Genomic DNA, 18,597 nt, shown 5'->3' on the forward strand with positions numbered 1-18,597 from the left:
GGCATACATGTAAAACAAAGGATCCCATTCATAACAGTTTGCAATGAATGGCATGACATTGTGTAGACATGACTCAAACACTGAATAACATGGAGTTTAAAAGAGTCAAAACAGATGAGAAGAAATGTGTTTTTATTATCTATTGATTTTCTTAGCATTTAACACCAAAACAACCTAATTACATAAAATGTAGAAATTAGAAGAAGCCATGACTCCACAAAATCACTTGTTTCACAAGTGAATAAGGGTAATAAGGTAACCAAAAGTTTTACTTGAAAGGGTTTTTAGTTGACAATAAAAGAAAACCATTAACAACTATTTTCAACGTCAGCTTTTTTTTTTCATTTTTTTTTTCAAAACATTTTCAGCAAAGGTGGACAGTTCCAGCTTCCTAAATATAAGTATTCACATTCATTGTCATCCTTAGATTAATATCTTTTTCCATTGTGTTTCCCATTAAAGAGATTAAATGTTTGACTAGATCATCTGTATATCTAAATGGAGTAAAGAGGAGGTCTGTCCACATGACAGAGAGTACAGTCTAAACCAGCAAAGTGTTCCTGAGATATCATTTGTTATGAATTGGAGCTATGCAAATAAAGATGGATTAGTTCAAACCTGCATGTTATCTCATGCCAGTGACACGGTTCTGTGAATGGGGATGTCAGGCAGATAAGTTCAGTCTGCCACTTTTGACCTGACTCAAATGAAATCAAGACGTTGAGGGATCATAATGTAAAACGCTTATAAAATAAATTCATCATAAAACCATTTGACCTAGTTGACTCCATGACATGAACAATTTAGATCTTCAGTTAAATGAGTTCTGAATGGATTAACAAGAAGGTATAAAGTAGTATAAATTGTCAACTGTTTTGATGATCACTTAAGGTTTCATATATTACCATCATCAGGTTAAAAAAAAATCAACTTCTATAAAAAGGTTTGTGACAACATACCTGCACAACGCTCAATGTTCCCATCAACCTCAGCTATGTTGAGTTCTAACCAGGAAATGTCAATTTTACAAAACAGTCATTACAAATACTATATTGTAAACAAAGCCCCATAGCCTTCCTATGTTAGCAGTGTTGAATACTGCTACCATACTAAGTCAGAATTGCATTGCTCTTGAATGTTGTGAGGCCCATTCGATTCTTCTGTGCACTCAATTGTTTAAGAGGATTATTAGAGAAGAGCTACAATCTGATGCTGCTAATGATAGGTTTCTATCTCTCATTCTCTTGCCTGTTGCACCTTTCCACTCCATCTCCCCTATTTTCACTCCATCTATCCTCTCCAATTTTCTCAGGATCATCAGACCATCCTGCGCGCCTGGGCGGTGAAAGACTTCGCTCCAAATTGCCCGCTGTATGTCCAAATCCTCAAGCCAGAAAACAAGTTTCACGTCAAATTTGCAGGTGGGCCGTGATTTGTCAATCAAATGCTCTGACTGTGATTTCAGGTGACAGCAGAAGGAGTGTGTGCGTCTGTCCTGCTCTTGATGCACCTACTGATTGTTGTAACCACATCAGGATGCAAGAGATAATGAGATGACACCTAGGCAAAGCAATCCAGTTTGCTTGGTTTGTCTATTTCCTAACGCTGTTAAATTGTTGCATTGGGATGACGTAGGAAACTGAGCTGTCCTGTTTGCACTGCACCTTGAGTTTGTCAGCTTGATTTGTGAGCCTGAAAATTGTCTCCTGTACCAGAGTGTCTTTGCAGCAACACAGCTCTCTGGCCCTCCAGCTCAGGAGGAAGTGCTGGACAGATTGGCTCAGCTTGGATGTAAGCCCATTGAGGGTTTACTGCGAATTTCTACTTTGCCTTTTTGAGAGTCTCTCTTCTTCTTCTGCTTAATGCCAGTCAATCATCCAGAGTGATTGACTCTCTCTCTCGCTCTCTCTCTCTCTCTCTCTCTCTCTGTCTCTCTCACATCTTTCTGCCTACAGCCCTTGAGAATGTCAAACTCAATTCTAGCTCGCCGCCCTCTTCCCAGCTGTCTCTATCAATGATTAATTTTTTACTTTGCTACCTAGGCTAAGAAAATCCCCTTCTTTTGATGAGTTCTGTTCTTACGCTAACTTGGCAGACAAGCTCTCCCCGCAGGCAATCCTTTAGCCCTGTGGTGCTGTTTAAACACCTCGCCGCCAAAGCCAGACTTTGAGCACTAAAGCATTTGGGCATTGAGAAGAATTCATGTACATCCATAATAACGTCTGTCCTGTTATATGATTATGGGGAGACTCTCTGATGTGAAACTCGCTTCCTGTGCAATGAGTCCCCCAGCTGTAACATGCATGTGAAATGTTCCGAAGAGTTATTTGACAATGACTGTCGGGCATGTGAAAACATCCTCTGCAGTCTTTTTTTTTTTTTTTATATGATACGGTTCTGTGAGTTTGTTCGTAATCAGCTGACTTCTGACTGCACTCTAATGCTGAAGTCACCATGGGTGCACACTATCATCAGCATGCAGTCACAGGCTTTACTGTAAGTACAAACGCCATGTTTTGACACAACTTAGAATACACGCACTAAGTGCTAGTGTGGGAGGAATTAATGAGCAAGGGATACACAATTTAATTTGATCTGCAGGAATAGCTTCATAACAGCTCAGCGTTCATTAGGAAAGATCTGTCGGCATGATGCCGAGTAACTGGACGGAATATGGAACAGAGTGTCGATTCATTATTTCTCCCCAGTTTTATATATTTTTAACTTTAGCCAATCACCCCCACTGGTCTCCACTCATTGTAGCTGCACTATGATGATCAAAAAATAATAGCCTACTGATTTGATTAACTCAACCGGTGGACCTGTGGTCAGGTTGTAATTGCACTCCTGCAGAGGGTTCATGTGCCGGCACACAGACCCTTGATCACACCTGAAAAAGTCTGTGATAGAAAACAACATGCAGCCAAGACACGTCACAAAACACTGATTTCCTGAGAGAGGGTGACTGAATGAGGCACAGAGTTTGTAGTTGTGTATGTCAGTGTACTGAGTATATGTTTCTAGGTCAGTAATGGGTTTTCTCTCCTGATCTGGGTCCAGGCACCTGAAGGACAAAGGGGCAGGATGGAGTGCTGTGGTGAATGGTGATTGAAGAAGAAGTTGGGAAGTGAAGGCATCACAGTGGTGAAGAGAGGTTCAAGAGCACCCTTGGAAGTTGGATATTGGGGAGAAAAGACATAATGTTGTGTATGACTTCTGGGTTCGTGCCTTTTAGAGTTCATGATATAAGAGAGCGATGCAGGAAGTGGAATTTGTATGGAACAGTAAATGAACACTGCTGATCTGCAGAAGCATCACAAATGTGTTTTTTTTTGTCTCTTCCTCTGCTGGCTTTGGATGCCCATAGCTCTATAAACTCTTCCGCTTCAAAGAAATTCACAGGCTGAATAGCAAGAGACTACTCTGCGTTTACGTGTGAGCTGCATAATGATGTGCCGATCTGAGCCAAAAGGAACATTGCTACTTCAACACAAGATCCAGAAATCAGCTTTTTTAATTGTTGTGTCTCTCACTTGCTCATTTAACGGCACAAACACAACTGACTTGTCATAAAAAAGTGTTTCATTACACTGGCCTCCTGTTTGTCAGTGTGGCAGCTGTTTGAGTCTTTTAGATCATGTCAGGCTCTGGCGTTTGTCGCCAATTATTGCCGAATAGAGAGCTATGTTGGGCTTTTAAGATTGAACATTGTAGGTAAACAAGGCAGCCCTTATAAGCCTGCGTGCTCATCACTGAAGATAATGCAATCACGATTATACAGCAGGAGAAAAGGATGCTCACTGAGTCTGATTTATTGATTGGCTAACTACAAACAAGAATCCCTGTATTGGATTTTCCTTTTAAAGAGGAGGCTCTTTGATGTGCTTGGCGTCTCAGACAGCAGGGCTGCTTTAAGTGTTTGATACTGTGAGTGAATGTTGTTTAATAAGGCGTGCTGCACTTGCTTTTTGCCAGGTCTATCCACAATCCCCCAAAAACTGAGCAGTGGGCCAAAGCAGTGACATCAAATTGAGCCCAGGGGAGTAAACAGGGAGCGTGTGAAGCAGAAGCAAGAGGATGATGGAGGATTTCTGACACGGCTGTTTGCTGTTCCTGTTTGACTCATTTGTGTGAGACAAACATCCAGCGACATTTAGATGTTTTCCCAACTAAAACAGGGACATATTTGATTGTTTGTCTGCTTGTGTCTTCTATCAGTGAGCTGTAGATACATGAATACAGTCTAATAGTTGAATGAATCATGCATTATGAATCATGCATGACAGAGAAAACATCAACAGCAGTCTTTATATGTAGAATATATTATCAGCAGAAAGTCGTGTCTCTAACGGTTCACAGACTGGAATATCTGAGTATTTGTGCTTTCCTTCAGATGCTGAGGCAAGCTCGCAGTAGTCCACCACGATATCATTACAGGCTGTGTCTGTGTGTTTTGAAGTGAACTTGATTAGAGAATCAAACCAGTATCACATGGAAACTGAATACGGTTTCTTCATATCGTCTAACATATATCAGAGATTAAGGGTGTCATGCTAACATGCATAGAAGGATGGTTCCCTCTACTTGTACCTAAATGAGGCTGGGGAAGTTGCGTGTAAGCGGGATTACTTTGGTTAAATAAACCTTTTCAAGGGTGTAATTCATCTGACATCCTCAACCCTTTAGGTATGTAACAGCCGGATAAATGGGATGACATCTTCTACCTTGTCTGTCGCTCACCCACACAAACTGACCAAGGCCAGGAGAGTCCTCAGCACGTTTGAACCCCCTGTGGGACTCCTGGTTCTCCGTGTTTCAGATTGTATGGAACAAAGTGTGAATGGGTGTTGTGGCGTTTTGCTGAGGTAATGTGTGACCTTGGTCACCGTGTCCCTCTTGTTTCTGTTTCTGCAGATCATGTGGTGTGTGAAGAGGAGTTTAAGTACGCCATGCTGGCTCTGAACTGTGTGTGTCCTGGTACCTCGACACTCATCACTCTATTGATCCACTCCTCCAGGGGACAGTGAGTTCAGCCTTCTCGTCCTATATTCCTTTCTCTCTTTTTAATTCTTCTCAGTGGGAAAAGTCAGACAATATAGTGAATAACAATAAGCTGCTTCTTGTACTGTCAATATTACTTTTTTTTTTCTTCCAGAACTGCGCCTCAGGAGGCCTTCAAGCAACGTGTAGGAGCCTTTCAAGCCCTCAACAGGTAGGTTGTATCCCAACTATTCACAGCCACATGTTCTCTAGCACATTTGTGCTCAACGTTTAAATTCCCTGTAAAGTTCAATTGTTTGTCAACTGCATAATCTCAACAATAGCTTGCATGGGAAACATATTGATAGCTAACCTGACTGTTATTTAGTTTCTCTCACTTGCTGGTTTGAGTGCCTGTTTGTTATCAGTTCTACATTATTGGGTTTTGATCATACCTGGTAATAAGGCTTCTGTCTGATCCTTACATTAAACAACAGGGTGTTGACACAAAAAAATATCGCTATCCCTCTAGTTTTTGTTTAAAGTCAAAGGTAGAACAAAAGGTCTGTTTTCAGACTGATTAAAGGCTTTGGATAAAAGAGCTCAAGGTTTTGTGAAGTATGTGTTTTTCGTGTTTGAGAAATACCCCGCTGCTTGCGTCTGACAAGAGCAACAGTTTTAACACAGCTTGTTTCATGAGTACACTTCTATATCTGGAGTTGATTTCATTTGGTTTACCGCCTGTGACCACGCTACATGACTAGATGAGTCCCCCTCACATGCTTTTGCACTCTGTTTCAGTGAACTGCAAATTTGCTATAACACTTTCTTATATAATGTAGCCTTTGTCGCAGGCCACCCACATTCACACAGCCTCCACACCCCTGCGTTTTGGTATCACCTCTTAAGCCTCCTCGTCTTAAGTCACATCCCCCTGAGGAAAATGTTGTCTACTTAACAGTGTAAACATGTCCATCTGGGACCTATTGATCCTTCAAGCCAAGTGTCCTTGCGTACATTCATGTGCTGATTAAATTATTGACCAGCAGCTCTGACAGATATGTGAGATCTCTACAACCTTAGGTGGAAAAGCTTCTGATGTGCTCCTGGCACTGAGTTGGATGCTTTGTTAAAAGTTTAAAAGGTCAGAGTTAGCTGCCCACACGGGCAATCAATCTTTTTTTTTTTCCGGTCGCAGGGAGGGTGGCGCATGTTCAGCCGACCAATGGCACCGAACCTACCGCCGCTGCTCAGGCAATGAGGTGCATCACATCCGCCTGGAGGAAAGTAAATTCTTTGGGGAATACCAGGGCAAAAGTTTCACCTTTGCCTCCTTTCATGCACACAAAAAGTAAGTCAGAAGGATTTAAAAACCAAGAAATGACCCAACGCACCAACCTGCACAGCTGACCTTGTCTCTGTGCCTGCAGGTATGGAGTATGTTTGATCGGAGTTCGCAGATTGGACACCACCAACATCCTACTGAACCCTGGTCCCTGCCACATAATGGGGGCCTCTGACACATGCTTTTACATCAACATCTCCAAAGAGGAGAACTCAGCATTTGTCAGGGGCCAGAGGGAGCAATCTTGGGGCGGCGCAGGAGGAAATACAAGGGGTGTACAACAAACCATTTACCACGGACTGACCCGCCTGCCAGTCCACAGTATCATCGCCAGCATGGGTCAGTCTAACGGGCACAGCAAAACGAGAGTGTAACATTTACAGACTGACCTTCGTCTGTTGATTTAATGTTGGTCAAACATGCTGAGCTGTCATTAACATTGCAGCAGCTCAGTCTCAGCTGCTAAGAATTACGCAGTTCTCACATTTAAAACATAGCTAAATGATAAAAAAATATTCATAGTTTTCTCAAAGGATTATTATCTGTCTTATAATAAGTCACACACTCGGTAAGAGCAACTGAAATATCAGACGCTCTGGTTCTACAAACACACCACCTGGTGGACAACAGGGAAACTGTCCAGCCCACAGGTTTTCAATGTTTTCTGTACACTATGTAAAACACATAAAATATAGTTACCTCTTCAGAAACCTCTAATTTTCGATCCCCACACTGAACCAGAGGGACCTGTTTTTTTCCACATCCATGCAGCACTGCATACACCTGCATTTGGCTAAACATCACATGTAGTGTTTGAACCTTTAATCTGATCTCTACCAGTTACTATGGCTGTTTGTGTATGTTTCAGGCACAGTGGCCATTGACCTGCAGGACTCCAGTGACAGCAGCCCAGAAGTCCAGGATGCAGGAAGCATCGGGCTGAACAGCGGGAAAAGAAGCAGAAGCAGCTCGCGGACAGAGATGAGTGGGGCGAACACTTTGGCCCTGCCTTTGATGGGAGAGACAGCAGAGGAGAGGAGGCACAGCATCGCCCCTGTCCTGGAGCTGGTGGACGGCGTCAACAACCCAGCTTTTGACCTGCTCGGGGACCAGTCAGAGGATGAGGGGGGAGAAGAGGGAAAAGAGGAGAGTGACAGGGATGAGAGCGCCCACTGGTGGGGCCGACACTCCGAGTAAGATTGGAGATGTTGTTTTAAAGGGATTTTTTCTTTTTTTTTTATGACAATGTCGAAGTTTAAATGTTCAGAGGTAACTGTGGGATTGTGCTACAGGTGGGTGAAGGGATACCCGCTCAACTCGCCATATATAGGCAGCTCACCTACGCTTTGCCACCTTCTTCAAGAAAAGATGCCTTTCTGCTGCCTGCGCATGGACAAGGTATGAGATTTAAAGTGTTTTTTTTTTCTCTCTCTTTATGTCACATGCTTCCTTGCAGTTATCTCAAATGGCCTCACTTTCTCCCTCCTAGGCATGTCACCACACCCTTTTTGAGGATGCCCGCTCCTATGGCTTCAAAAACAAATTAATCATTGTATCTGCGGAGAGTGCAGGGAATGGTCTGTACAACTTTATTGTGCCTCTGCGGGCTTACTACCGACCCAGGAAGGAGCTTAATCCAATTGTGCTGCTGCTGGAGAGCATGTAAGGAAATGTCTATGTTAACAGGGGTGATGTGTTGTTTCAGCTGTGTCACATGGGGGTCTGTATTGGTGCAGTGAGCATTAAAGCTAGGCTACAAATCAAGGTTGCAGAGAAAGGTCAAATTTGGTCCCTCCATAGACAGCAGAGGAGGGAAAAAAGGCTTTTTAGAGACACTGTAAACATGATTTGTGAAATGATTTCAGGACAATGTGCCCCACAGTCCGGTGTCGTGTTTTGTGGCTTGTACACAAAAGCAGTCATCCAGCTGAGAGTAGAATCCAATAAAAAGGCAATAAAATGCTGAGTCACTCCGGTGTTGTGTGGTTATTTTCAGCTTTTCCTTCAGGCAGTTTGCCAGCGTTGTATTTCTCAGGCTGAGTTCGAGGGCTCTGTCTCTGTGGGAACGTTTCATCATGTCACATATACATCTCTACTTGTGTGAACCTAAAGTCTGTTTGTGTTTTGATTGGTTTAGACCAGAAGTGGACTTCCTGGAGGCAATCTGTTGGTTCCCCATGGTCTTCTACACAGTGGGCTCAATTGACAAGTAAGACAGACCAAAGCCCCCGGCTGTTTGTATCATTTCTATCACTTGTTCATATATTTTATTTACTCTTTCTTTGCACCTCTGAGATGACTTAGTTTATATTTTCATGTATACCTTTTTAACACTGATTTATTCTTCTCTGTTCCTCTCTCCTCAGTCTAGACAGTCTGTTGAGATGTGGAGTGACTTTTGCTGACACCATGGTTGTTGTTGACAAGGAGAGCTCCATGATTGCAGAGGAGGATTACATGGCTGATGCGAAGACCATTGTCAATGTCCAGACCCTCTTCAGGTCTGCTTCGCCCAAGCTTGCTCTGCAATCTCACACTCTACCTTCCAGTGGGTGTTTGGATTTCACTGATTATTTTCTCTCCTTCGCTTCTTCCTTCCAGACTGTTTCCAGCTCTAAGTATCATCACGGAGCTCACTCACCCAGCCAACATGCGCTTTATGCAGTTCAAAGTCAAAGACCACTACTCTCTAGCTCTGTCCAAACTGGAAAAGGTAAAAGCTTCGTAGCTCCAAACGCCCTCTTTCTTTGTCTTCGTTTCCTTTAACCCGGATTTAAGAGGTCATAATGACAGCACAGTGAGCATGCAACACAGCCCCCTTTAATTAGTATTCTCAGTAAATCTAGAAACATACTCAATAAGTCTCTGCTAATAGTTCCTCTGTCACAGCTGCTGTAAGTGAACTATTATAAATGATTTAAAATTTCCCATTCTTTTCAATGAACTCCTGCTTGTCTTTTTGATATAAATTATTATGTAAATGTTGCCCCCTGTGTTGCAGCTGATGAATTTTCCTTTTGGGCATCAGTAGCATTTATCAAGAAATCAGAAAAGTGAACGGCATTATTATAAGATGGCAGTTTATGGAAATTATACCAGTTGCCTCACAGCTGGAAGGAGCTATTGGGAATTTCAAGCCTTTCTTTGTATGCACAATGCCTACCGTGAGTTTCCTTGAGATTCTCTAGTTAAAATAATTCTCCTAAAACAAATGAGAATAGTTTGTGAGAATGAATGAAAGACTGAGAAAAAAACATATTTAGCCATGCCTAACATGCCAGTGCACGCTGCACTGGGTGCTTGTACAGTATACTTGAGGGTCTTCGGGTCTGCAGGTCATATTGTGTATCCCTTACTCTCATGATAACAAAGATCAGTGTAATTTGGGGGAAAATGTATGTGCGTGTGTGTGTGTGTGTGTGTGTGTGTGTCTGTGTGCATATTTCTGCGTGTGTGTTTGGTCTGCAGAAGGAAAGGGAGAAGGGGTCCAACTTGGTCTTCATGTTCCGCCTGCCCTTTGCTGCCGGGAAGGTGTTTAGTGTCAGCATGCTGGACACTCTCCTCTATCAGGTATATTCATCAGAATCTTTTCAGTCCAAACCATAAACTCTATATACAAAAGGACAGCAAGCCTCCTCCTGCTGAACACGATGAAGCCAGAATATTCCCCTGAAGTGCTGACATATTGTCAATTTGCAACGAGTAGGGATCTGCTGAAAGAAAGAAAAGAAAACAGACTTTCAGCAGATGCTCACAACTATGGAAGTTCAATGTCTTTAGTTACGTTTTCTCTTTCTGCTAATCTGCTGCACACATGGCTGCATCACATTCATCAGCAGAGCTGTCAATCATCAATCAATATATCTTTATTTGCACGGCACCAATTCATAACAAATGTTTTCTCAAGACACTTTAAAATCAGTGACCATACTTTTATCAAATAATCATGTATACTGCTTTATAGCATCAAATAAGTATGGAAAATAAATACACTTCTCAGACAAATGAAGACTTGAACACATGATGGTGTGATAATAATATTGGAGAAAAATGTATCTGACATGCGTATGGATCTTTTAGTTTGAGGTGGCGTTTATGATTGAAGCTTTAAATATTTTGGCTTCACTCCCAGGCGGCTGTTTCTGTGTCCATCTCAATATACAGTCTATGGTCCGAGCCAGCAACAAAATCCTGTTCTCATTCTGTTAAAATCCATCTCCTGTGATCAATTTCTGTTTCGTTTATGTGTTTGCTGTGCTCTCTTTTCAGTCGTTTGTGAAGGACTACATGATCTCCATCGCAAGACTTCTGCTGGGTTTAGACTCAATGCCTGGCTCCGGTTTTCTCTGTGCTGTAAGTAGCAAAACAAAAACAGCTTCAGGTCAGTCAATTTGACCTGTGAAGGGAGGTGACAACTGTGTTTGTTTTCCAGATGAAAATTACAGAGGATGACCTGTGGATCCGTACATACGGCAGGCTCTATCAGAAACTCTGCTCCTCCAGTGGAGACATTCCTATTGGCATCTACAGGACAGAGGCGCATAAGCTTCCAGTCTCTGAGGTCAGTTAGAGGCTTCTGGAATAGCTGGAACAATAGGCAAGATATCCAAATAAACAAGCTTAGACTCTAAAGCCATGCTTTTGCCCCCCAAGCTTCCAGAATTACTTCAAACAAACAAAAAACTCCTTATTTCTGTCAACCCTTAGCCAAGGTGAGCTTTACATATAAAAGGTGGTGAAAGGGTTTATTAAATTAAATATTAAGTAGTCTCTTGCCTAACAGAACTGTAAAGTTAGTCTTTTAATTCTAAAGTCTAAAACCAAAAAAGAAAAGGGATGAAAAGAAAAGATGTTTTCCTGCAAATGTTTATTTGTTGGTTTGGGGATTAAAAAAACAACCTTTAAACCACAGTTAAAAATGTAAAATATGTAATTTCATTACATGTGGACTTTAACGTCCCTCCATGAGCTTTCAACAGCTTGAATAAATACTGCTAGGTGAGCCGGATAACTAAATAGTCCTCTTGAAAAAACATCCTCTCTTCTTAGATTCTGGGATGTTTTAAATAGTGTAGTTTTTTTTATCTAGTTTGGGACACAAGGGAAGAAAAAGACCCTGAAATTAGCCTGTAGATCTTCAGGGTCACTAACTATACTAAAAGACAGCAATGACACACCCAAGAGTCATAGAGGACATCAGCAATAAGTGCTGGAGATTATCGCACAAAACCCCCATGACATCCTTTAAAGTGTGTCTCCTTAAATTTCTCAATCACTATAAACATGCTCAGATTCTAGTTCTATCATGTACAAATTACAACAACAAAAAACATATAGTGAGAAATTAAATTTGGTGCAAGATAAAATGCAGTAAGAACATTTTTTTACAGGAAAACTTTGTTTATTTTGTCAAGAAAGCCAGGAGTAGAATATCACATGATTTTCAGCATTGGACATACACTACAAATTCACAAATTACATCTTCATTTCAAAGACAAACAACAGCAAGCAAACAAAAGATGAAAAACAGGCAAACGCACAAATCTTGTCAACGATAATCACAAGTAGTCATATCTCAAAGTTATATCTCATAATCATCCACTGAGCTTATTTCATGCTAATTTGTCATATTATGACAATGTGTTCATGTTACAGTCCCAGGTATCCATCACAGTGGAAGACTACGAGGACACCAGGGAGCCCAGGGAACCGCTGTTGTCCCGGTCCGGTGCACATCGTAACTCCACCTCCTCTGAGCCCATCTCCACCTCGTCGCACTCCTCAGACCACCCGCTGCTCAGGAGGAAGAGCATGCAGTGGGCACGTCGGCTGAGCAGGAAGGGGGGTCGGGGCTCTAATGCAGCAAAGGGCGGTCCGGGCAGTGCGGCAGAGAGGATCACCCAGCAAAGACTGACCCTGTTCAGACGGTCGGAGAGGCAAGAACTCAACGCTCTGGTGCGAACCAGGATGAAACACTTGGGCCTTTCTCCAACTGGATTCAGTAAGTCTTAATCATAAAAGCCCTCAACTTTTTTAAGTAATAGTGCTAGTGTTCACCAGTGGTTTGAAACTTAGAACATTTACAGTGCCTGATAACCTTGATGACCACACTCTTGTTTTCATGGAAGATATTGATATCTAGCATGACCGAAATGTAGATGCCAATAGTCTTTTGTCTCTTCAATGCAGTCTGAAGTGAACCATTAAAGAACAGATGATGGGCCATAATAGTTCCGTGTTGAGCTTTATGTTGATGCACTAAACTAAAACTGTCGAGATTCTCATTTTCAGGCAGCTTCTAATTGAATGCACACAACTTAGACACTAGAATGAATCTATTTCTTTTTTGTAGTTCTCTCTTTCCTGCAGTGCTGATGGGAGCATGCTGTTTCAGTTCATAATAATGCTGTGTTGGAGTTTTAGACATACTGTGAATCAACTAGATCGCTTAGATGGAGATTCCACTCTTTTCTACTGCAGGATACTCAATGATTTGGGGCGCCAATAGAAAAATGAGAAAGAAATCAACAGCACCCTCTGCTGGTATTGACACTGAAGGCCAAACGTATTACTTTGCAACCTTTAACCCACAAAGAGAAGAGGCAGAAGAGACTACCGTAAAACTCATATGAACACATGTGAGAAGTGTTTGTGGTTGTTTTTGGGGTTTTTTTGTTTTTGTTTTTTTTTGGGGGGGGGGACTTTTTCTTTATCTAAACAAGACAGTGGATGTGAAGGAAATGGGGAGAGAGAGAGTGGGGAATGCCATGAAGAAGGAGCCACAGTTGGGGAGGGAATCGTCAGTCCCCTCATAATCCAATTTCAATGCTTCTCAATTTTGGTCTATATACATGGTTCATTTTTACCCATCAAAACAAACAATCAGGTGAATTTAAAGCCTTTTATTCAAAATCTTTGCAACAAGTAAATCGCACAAACAGCTTCCCTCTTTGCAACAAACATAATACTCAAAAATTGTTTCACGGCTGCAGCTCCCATTTTTGATCTCGAATAAACACTACGCTTGCATCTGCGTGGCATTAACCCCGGAACCGGAAGTGGGCCAGTCCATGTCGCTGATAATCGATGATGGACTTTCCTGCATCGACGTAGAATCTTTCAACAAAGCATCGCCATGCATCTTGGAATCGATTGTTTCCCCACCACTAAGCCCTCTTAGGAGACTTTAGCTTTAGATTGGGGGGGCCACATAAGTGAAAAGAGGGTTTTACTCTTCAAAGATACATTCTCCAATCTTCAAGAAAGGATACAATCCTTTTCAATCTGGGGATATGGCGGGAAAGGGGAAAGATGGGCCAGGGAGAAAGACTTGTTACCAAATCCAAATGAACATGATAAACATTCAATAATAAGATGTAAACTGGTAAAAAAAAAATTGCCTTAAATCTAAACGATGAACCTTGACATGCTTGATGACAACCCTGTGTTAAAATAATCCTGCAATAATTTAGAACTGAAGGAAGGCGATCGGAGTCAGCTCATTGTTCAAACAAGGTTTTGAACTTGTACAAAAGGAGCCTTCTCAGAACAACATGCAGGTCTGTTACAAAGTGAAGACTCCATGTCTGAGTGAAAAGCATGGTATTCATCCCTCTCTGTGAGTGTGTTATCACTCTGATAGAGATACTAATAAATGCCATCCTGCACTTAAAGGAAGCATTCACAGAGAAGCAAGTGATAACAATGAGTTCAGTTTACATCTCTCTTCATGAAGTACAACATTTCCATCACACCCTGCAAAAGTATTTTGACAGTCCATTTACATTCAAGGCATTACAACGTTTCTATTAATTTAATCTAAAGTCGTCTTCCTGTCCTTTGACTCAGAGTAATGTCAGCCCTGTTCACTCTGTGTGCACGGATGCTGCACAGCCTGCTGTACATCCTGCTCCTATTTTTATTTCCTGCCTTACTCACCTCTGTTCTTCCTGTGTCAGATGGGATGACAGACCAAGGGAACAGACTGTCTTATATCCTGATCAACCCTTCTCCCGACACCAGACTGGAGTTGCATGATGTTGTGTGAGTACTCAACCACTAAACATCACTGAAAGCACTGAGAAGGAATCATTGTGAGAGACGTTTTTCTTCTGCTTCTCTCTCCGCCTGTCTTCATCTTAAATGCAGGTACTTGATCAGACCAGACCCTCTCTCTTTGGTGCCAAATCAAGGTAGCAGCCGGAAGTGTGGCGCTGGACTGTCAGAGAGCCACAGGTTCGACACGCCAGACAGCACCCACCTGTGAGAGACTAAAAAAGACAAATATACTGACAAAACACTGACAGAGGACAAACAACAAAACACTCATGAAAAGGGGGAAAGCTCATGAGGAAATGGAAAGGGAAGCAGCCATTATGGCTCATGGGCCTCATGTTTTCTCCACATTCAGTCTCTGTGAATTCAGAGACGGACATGCATGGACCTTTTCTATAACGCTGGGAATGTTTTATTTATGCACCTTCCTATTTACAAAGTGGAGAGCTGCGGACACAGAAGTGCATTTAATGAAGAACCGTACGTATTTATATCTGTGTTTGTGCATGTTATGTACTGCATCATGTATGTGCAGTGTGTATGGTTGTGTGAGTGTGTGTATGTGTGCTTATGGATCAGGAGCAAGACACTGCCAGTTGTCATCCGGACAGCCAAAGAAATCTGCTGCCAAACGAAGGTTGACTGATGTTATTTTTGTGTCCTTCTCTGTGTTTTTGGTGGGGTTTTGTCTCAACGCTGTTCACTGTATTTAAGGCCCTGTTCTTATTCTACATAAAGCCTTTCTTAGTTGGTTTCACTGTCAAACACTCATCTGTCACATTTCTCTCACATGTTTCACACTCACCAGCCGTGGAGGAATCCAAAGAGCACCGGTCTCACTATTGGACATACTGTAGGTAGACTGCGAGGACAAACCATGAGTACAGGGCATTCTGTTACATCACAGTCTGAAGTCTTTATCGTCTTCAGTTCTGGGATTTCTCTGATAACAAACCTTTTCCTCAGTTTGTTTGACAAAAGTCCCGCTCTCTTTTGCCGGCTCACTTTTGCTAACATGCATGTTGGAGATGTAGGGGATTGACTAAAATATCAATACAGTATATGCTGCCATCCAGTACAAAACTCCTGCAACAAAACGTCCTTAGAAAAGCTTTTAATGATACATTTTTAGAGGCAGTGTGAAGTTCATTTAAGCTTTATGATGAAACATAACATCTGAATGTATTGCACACTGTGCTAAACATCCATTGTTTCGGGTTATCACTTAAGAATTATCATCTTTAGTCAAATTTGAAATTCTGTCAAACCAAAAATCACATTTCTCTGACAATAAGAAAACAATGTTCCAGTAGATTTGAATAATTGTGTTTGTTATTTTTCTTCAGAATAGTCTTCTCATTTCATAGCTTGTCAGATATTTTTTTAAAAACACGACATTTTATTCTGATATAAAAGAGTTAATAACTTGTTTGGGCAAAAGTTGATGCTGTTTGATTATGAAGGGTTTGCAATCTGTATTTTTTTCTCGTCAGATATTCTGAAGGTGCCATTTCTTACAGAAATGGTGCGGCCATGTTGTGGGAATGCTAACGAGCATCTCTGCTAACACCACTGCTGTAGCTTTAGTGCAACTATAACAGATGGAAATATGTACATATTAAAATCGATCATTATAGTTTGCCATTGCTTTATTGCTTCAATTTTTGCGGGCCTTCTGAAGATTTTCTCATGACATTAATCCTGTTAGCCTTTTGTAAAACTGCTCGACAGGGTCTTTTTTTTTCTCCGTCTTGATGAATCACTTCATTGTCTTTTGTTTTGACCACCAAGCCCACATTCCTGTGCTATATCTGTTTAAGAATGTCAACAGTGACACTGAGTGGCCCCAACTTATCTACTGTAATGTTCAAACTATTATAGAACAGAACAGTACTGAAAACAAATGTTTCATCAGTTTATGCATTCATATAACTTCATTGGTCATCCACATGCTGTTGGGTCAGTTCTGTGTGTAAATAATCGAGAGCACGTTTTTAAAAGAACTCATCTGACTCGACAGGGAGCCCTTTGTTGCTGCTTTGCATTGTTGTCCTCAGGCCATAACTGAAGTTCCCTTGATCCGCCTCATCGTTATGTTGTGCATGTCACAGTGACTTGCTCAATTTTACCATTGGGTCACAAGCTAATCTAGAAGAAAAGGGGTATTATATAACAACCCAGGAAGAGATAAAAAAAAAAAAAAGATTGCGGGTGTGGCCAGTCCGCTGACATTCCGCTGAACAGAAGGCCGACAGGCTATAAGAGCTTAAGCAGAGATGTGTGCAGGCTGAGACAGAACATGGCAGCTAACACAGTCAGCGCACTTGTAACAGGAGCCAACAGGGGCCTAGGCCTGGAGATGGTGAAGCAACTGCTTGGGGGCCCCATACCGGTGGGGAAGCTGTTTGCCTGTTGCAGAGACCCAGATGGACCCAGGAGTGAGGTGAGAAGCTAATCTGACCACAAACCACAACGATCTAGTGAGTCATATGGCTGGGTTGAAAAATGGTATTATGTGATCCTTTGCTTCTTCTGAATACCCATCTGGTCCTCCCTGTGTGGTTACAGGCCCTGCAAACGTTGGCAAAGAAGTATCCTAACATCATCCATATCGTTGGAATGGGTACATGTTCTTATACTCTGATTCCTATGTTAAGACACAGCCTGGCTTTGCCTCTATGGGGCCAGGGTTGTTAATATCTATCTGACTGGGTACTATTGAGTTGCACTGATGCTTCATTGTCTTTCTCTCTCCGTCAGATGTCGGTGATCTATGTAGCATAAAAAAGAGTGTCGAGCAGGTGGGCTCCGTGGTGGGGAAGGAGGGTCTCAACCTGCTCATTAACAACGCTGGGATTCTGAACAAAGTCAGCCTGCATGACTGCACACCAGAGGACATGAAGAGCGTCTTCAACACCAATGTCGTTGGGCCTATGAACATGATCAAAGTAACTCCATCATGCATCAAACGCAGATTTTTTTCCAACTAAGTAGTTTGTTGAAACTTTGTCTTATCTGCCTGCTGACTACCTTGCTGGTGTTTATCTGTAGGAGTTCCTGCCGCTCCTTCGTGATGCAGCAAAGGCCAGTAAGATACCAGGGATGTCTTGCAGCAAAGCAGCTGTTGTAAACATTAGTTCCATAATAGGTTCGGTGGAAATGGTAAAAGCGACATATTCCTTCGGTTCTGTCCTCTCTTATCGTGTCAGTAAGGTAAGTGACAACCTGCCATTGTTTTCAAGTGCTACTGAAAGTTACACCTAAAATGTATCAAACAGAACTGTTGGCATGGTGACACTGTTATTCTGCTGTTGTCGTCTCAGGCAGGCCTGAACATGCTGACGGCTTGCGCTGCAGAGGAGCTGAAGAACGATGGGATTCTGTTTTCTTTGCTGCACCCTGGCTGGGTGCGCACCGACATGGGTGGAGAGGATGTAAGTCAGCAGTTGTTGTTTTTGTCTGACCTGCCCGGTTTAGCCTCATGATAGAAACAATGCGACTCTGAATGTGAGTTTACGTTGTTTAGAAGTTAAACTCAAACTTCATGATTTCACATCGAACATGCTGTGCTAATTCAGCGATCAGGCAGCCTCTGAAGAGAGCAAAGACAAAACTGCAGATCTTTTTATAATGCACACTTTATTTATATGGCAAGCTTCTAGAACTTTGTTGCTATATTTTGTAAAAGGCTCATTTTCAAGTTGGTACACATTTATTACAGACACCATGAAGCCAAATTATGAAGTTCCAATATCATGAAAGTTTGCGCAGGTTGCATTTCAAGTATCCAGTTATTGATCATATACAGTGTGAGGCTGGCCCGAGCCAAGCAGATAAAGCACATCTTTTATTTCACTTAAACGACGTGTCGTCTCAGTGAACACAACTTTCAGGAAGAAAAAAAAAAGGCATATTTGAATAGTTGATGTCAGTTTTTGTATGAATGCAGCTGTAGCATCTGCATCTGGGTTTGACAAAAGAAGAACTACTATGTGGTGCCCTTAAGTTTACTCAGTGTTTTTCCAACCACCAGGGGGAGATTGATGCCCAAGAGAGTGTTGACGGTATGCTCCGTGTGCTGGCTTCACTGACTGAGAAGCAAAACGCAGCCTTCCTGGATTACAAAGGCCAGACTTTGCCCTGGTAGCTTTCAAAGAAGTTGCAGGGAACCACTTCATGAACCCAAGTGAAATAAAGTGACATCATCCGTCGATTAA

General features: G+C 42.0%; 2 protein-coding genes across 4 annotated transcripts in view; both read left to right on the plus strand.

Moving 5' to 3' along the window:
• kcnt2b (potassium sodium-activated channel subfamily T member 2b) overlaps positions 1 to 14,622 on the plus strand; it is a 38,966-nt gene extending 24,344 nt beyond the window's left edge. For 2 of the 3 annotated variants that reach the window (XM_079365555.1, XM_079365553.1), the window contains 17 exons: positions 1,313 to 1,421; positions 4,915 to 5,023; positions 5,156 to 5,212; positions 6,179 to 6,331; positions 6,411 to 6,664; positions 7,194 to 7,518; positions 7,618 to 7,723; positions 7,815 to 7,987; positions 8,463 to 8,534; positions 8,692 to 8,826; positions 8,927 to 9,038; positions 9,794 to 9,895; positions 10,595 to 10,678; positions 10,758 to 10,886; positions 11,981 to 12,326; positions 14,284 to 14,368; positions 14,474 to 14,622. In XM_079365555.1, coding sequence (XP_079221681.1) covers positions 1,313 to 1,421; positions 4,915 to 5,023; positions 5,156 to 5,212; positions 6,179 to 6,331; positions 6,411 to 6,664; positions 7,194 to 7,518; positions 7,618 to 7,723; positions 7,815 to 7,987; positions 8,463 to 8,534; positions 8,692 to 8,826; positions 8,927 to 9,038; positions 9,794 to 9,895; positions 10,595 to 10,678; positions 10,758 to 10,886; positions 11,981 to 12,326; positions 14,284 to 14,368; positions 14,474 to 14,591 — 2,469 coding nt within the window. In that variant the 3' untranslated portion in view covers positions 14,592 to 14,622. The remainder of the gene's footprint in view (positions 1 to 1,312; positions 1,422 to 4,914; positions 5,024 to 5,155; positions 5,213 to 6,178; positions 6,332 to 6,410; positions 6,665 to 7,193; positions 7,519 to 7,617; positions 7,724 to 7,814; positions 7,988 to 8,462; positions 8,535 to 8,691; positions 8,827 to 8,926; positions 9,039 to 9,793; positions 9,896 to 10,594; positions 10,679 to 10,757; positions 10,887 to 11,980; positions 12,327 to 14,283; positions 14,369 to 14,473) is intronic. The other variant, XM_079365554.1, reaches the window with a different exon arrangement.
• A 1,889-nt stretch (positions 14,623 to 16,511) lies between these two features.
• On the plus strand, positions 16,512 to 18,593 carry LOC306837782 (C-signal-like). Its single transcript, XM_079365583.1, has 6 exons — positions 16,512 to 16,823; positions 16,949 to 17,003; positions 17,141 to 17,328; positions 17,432 to 17,593; positions 17,704 to 17,814; positions 18,414 to 18,593. The coding sequence occupies exons 1-6, from the start codon at positions 16,680 to 16,682 to the stop codon at positions 18,525 to 18,527; spliced, it is 774 nt and encodes a 257-aa protein (XP_079221709.1). The 5' UTR covers positions 16,512 to 16,679; the 3' UTR covers positions 18,528 to 18,593.
• Positions 18,594 to 18,597: the final 4 nt, after the last annotated feature.

The sequence above is a fragment of the Symphodus melops genome (genome assembly GCF_947650265.1).
Source record: "Symphodus melops genome assembly, chromosome: 17".
In the NCBI taxonomy this organism is placed as follows: domain Eukaryota; kingdom Metazoa; phylum Chordata; class Actinopteri; order Labriformes; family Labridae; genus Symphodus; species Symphodus melops.

Coding starts and splice junctions, on each gene's coding strand:
- LOC306837782 (XM_079365583.1), top strand. CDS start 16,680: ATGGCAGCTAACACAGTCAGCGCACTTGTAACAGGAGCCAACAGGGGC. Junction 17,329..17,431: donor GGCCTATGAACATGATCAAA/GTAACTCCATCA, acceptor GTTTATCTGTAG/GAGTTCCTGCCGCTCCTTCG. Junction 17,815..18,413: donor CCGACATGGGTGGAGAGGAT/GTAAGTCAGCAG, acceptor TCCAACCACCAG/GGGGAGATTGATGCCCAAGA.